The 1755-nt window shown below is 30.7% G+C and overlaps 1 protein-coding gene across 1 annotated transcript in view; it reads left to right on the forward strand.

Moving 5' to 3' along the window:
* Nucleotides 1–1134, forward strand: part of LOC119592876 (3-oxoacyl-[acyl-carrier-protein] reductase FabG-like) — a 9487-nt gene extending 8353 nt beyond the window's left edge. Inside the window, exon 6 of the mRNA XM_037941769.1 lies at nucleotides 531–1134. Coding sequence (XP_037797697.1) covers nucleotides 531–689 — 159 coding nt within the window. The 3' untranslated portion in view covers nucleotides 690–1134. The remainder of the gene's footprint in view (nucleotides 1–530) is intronic.
* The last annotated feature ends 621 nt before the right edge of the window (nucleotides 1135–1755 follow it).

The raw sequence follows: 1755 nt of genomic DNA on the forward strand, positions 1-1755 counted from the left end.
TCTTTTATGTTATAGATGCCATTCTGATGCTACTCTGGAGTGATATGAATATCTGTTCCCTCACTTTCTGTCAGTGAATTTCTTTCCTTGGTCAACATATAAGAAATTTCCGCAATTTCCTGGCAAATTAGTGGCCTACTTCTCTCCCTTTAGTCAATAAGTTAATTTCCCACATTACTTAGGTCTTGATCTGTAAAGGTATTCTGCAGTGCTTTTTAAAAGGAATTTTTAAAATGAGGCTGATGCGGAAACCGTTTTCCAAATATGCTATACTTGTTATTTCCAATTTTGAAAGAAATTTTGCAGGGTGAATATATCTTTAAAAGTCTATACTAGGATAGGTATTATTAATTAATTTTTTCTTAGCAGTTATAGATCTCAAAGGCAGAAAGTTCTTATTAGCCTTTATCAATAAATAGATTTTTGATCACTTTTTTATTCATACGTCAGAAAGGCAACCATTTATTTTATGAATAGGTTCTCATGTATTTCATGTATGGATGTTATGGCACCCTCTAACTGCCTTCCAGATGGTAGAAAATACCAAAAAGATGTATCCCCTTGGCCGAGCCGGAGAAGTCGAAGATGTGACAAAAGCCGTCATTTATCTTGCCTCAGAGGATTCGTCATTTGTGACGGGCGTAACACTGCCTATTGACGGCGGGCGGATATTGCAGTGCCCTCGCTGATTGTGGAACAGATGGAGGAATCTGTGTGTCATCCTAGAAATTGCTTCTTTTGATGTCTGGACAGGGTTGTGCTAACCAAAGTGGATATAAATTGTAACTATTATACTGTTGATATAATTGATATGTTAGTTGTTCTTAATATTTTTAAACATTAAATATGCAAAAAGTATTACTAACATAAGATTATATACATTTATATTATTCAAGAATGTGTTGCAGAGCAAACCCTTAAAGACATTAATTTAGTGAAAGCTAAGGTTGATGTTAAATGATATTATAAAGAACAAATTTTTTTATTGATAATTATAAGCTTCCTTGTTTGTTATCAAACAGTATTATTTAATTGTAAAAGTGTTATTATGTTATTTTCATTGAAGATGATATTGGTTATTGATTCTTTGTAAAAAAATGAAATATGTTGAGTAAATATTTGCATTGTAAATGGGTTGGTTTTTTACTTCCTCTAATTAGAAAGGATCAATGATTAATATATATATATATGTACAGTAATAACAATGATTCCATGCAGATATGGCAGGTCAGCTCACTAAAAAATCAATCTGTACAATTTGCATAAAAATTGAGTTATCGGAAAATACTGGTTAAAATCTTTACAATAGGACTTGAAAATGTTGCATTCAATTTGCAACAATTTGCTTTGTGTCCTCTCTTGAGGATGCTTAAATATTGATGTCCTTTTGAGGCTAACTGTGACTCTGAGTACAATTTATAAAATATTTTAATTAAAGATTTCATTATCATTATCTTTATTTCTTAGTTAAACTGTTGCCACAATGCTGACTCTGCAATCAATTTTCTTGTGTTATTAATGTTTTTTTTCAATTAGTTCCTTATTTTATTTCCTAATAATAAAGAGAAGTATTGTAAACTGAGATGAGCTGTGATTAAAAAGCATTTATAGTTTTCATGTTAATAGAAGAAATATATATTGATATGGTTATAATGCACTACTAGAGAATATTCAAAGAGGATGATGGTAGATGCTTGGTTAGTGTCTTTCAGTTGCATAAGGTAACATGTAATAAGATAACTACTTTGTTCAAAA

This window comes from Penaeus monodon, chromosome 31 (assembly GCF_015228065.2).
Source record: "Penaeus monodon isolate SGIC_2016 chromosome 31, NSTDA_Pmon_1, whole genome shotgun sequence".
Taxonomy (NCBI): Eukaryota; Metazoa; Arthropoda; class Malacostraca; order Decapoda; family Penaeidae; genus Penaeus; species Penaeus monodon.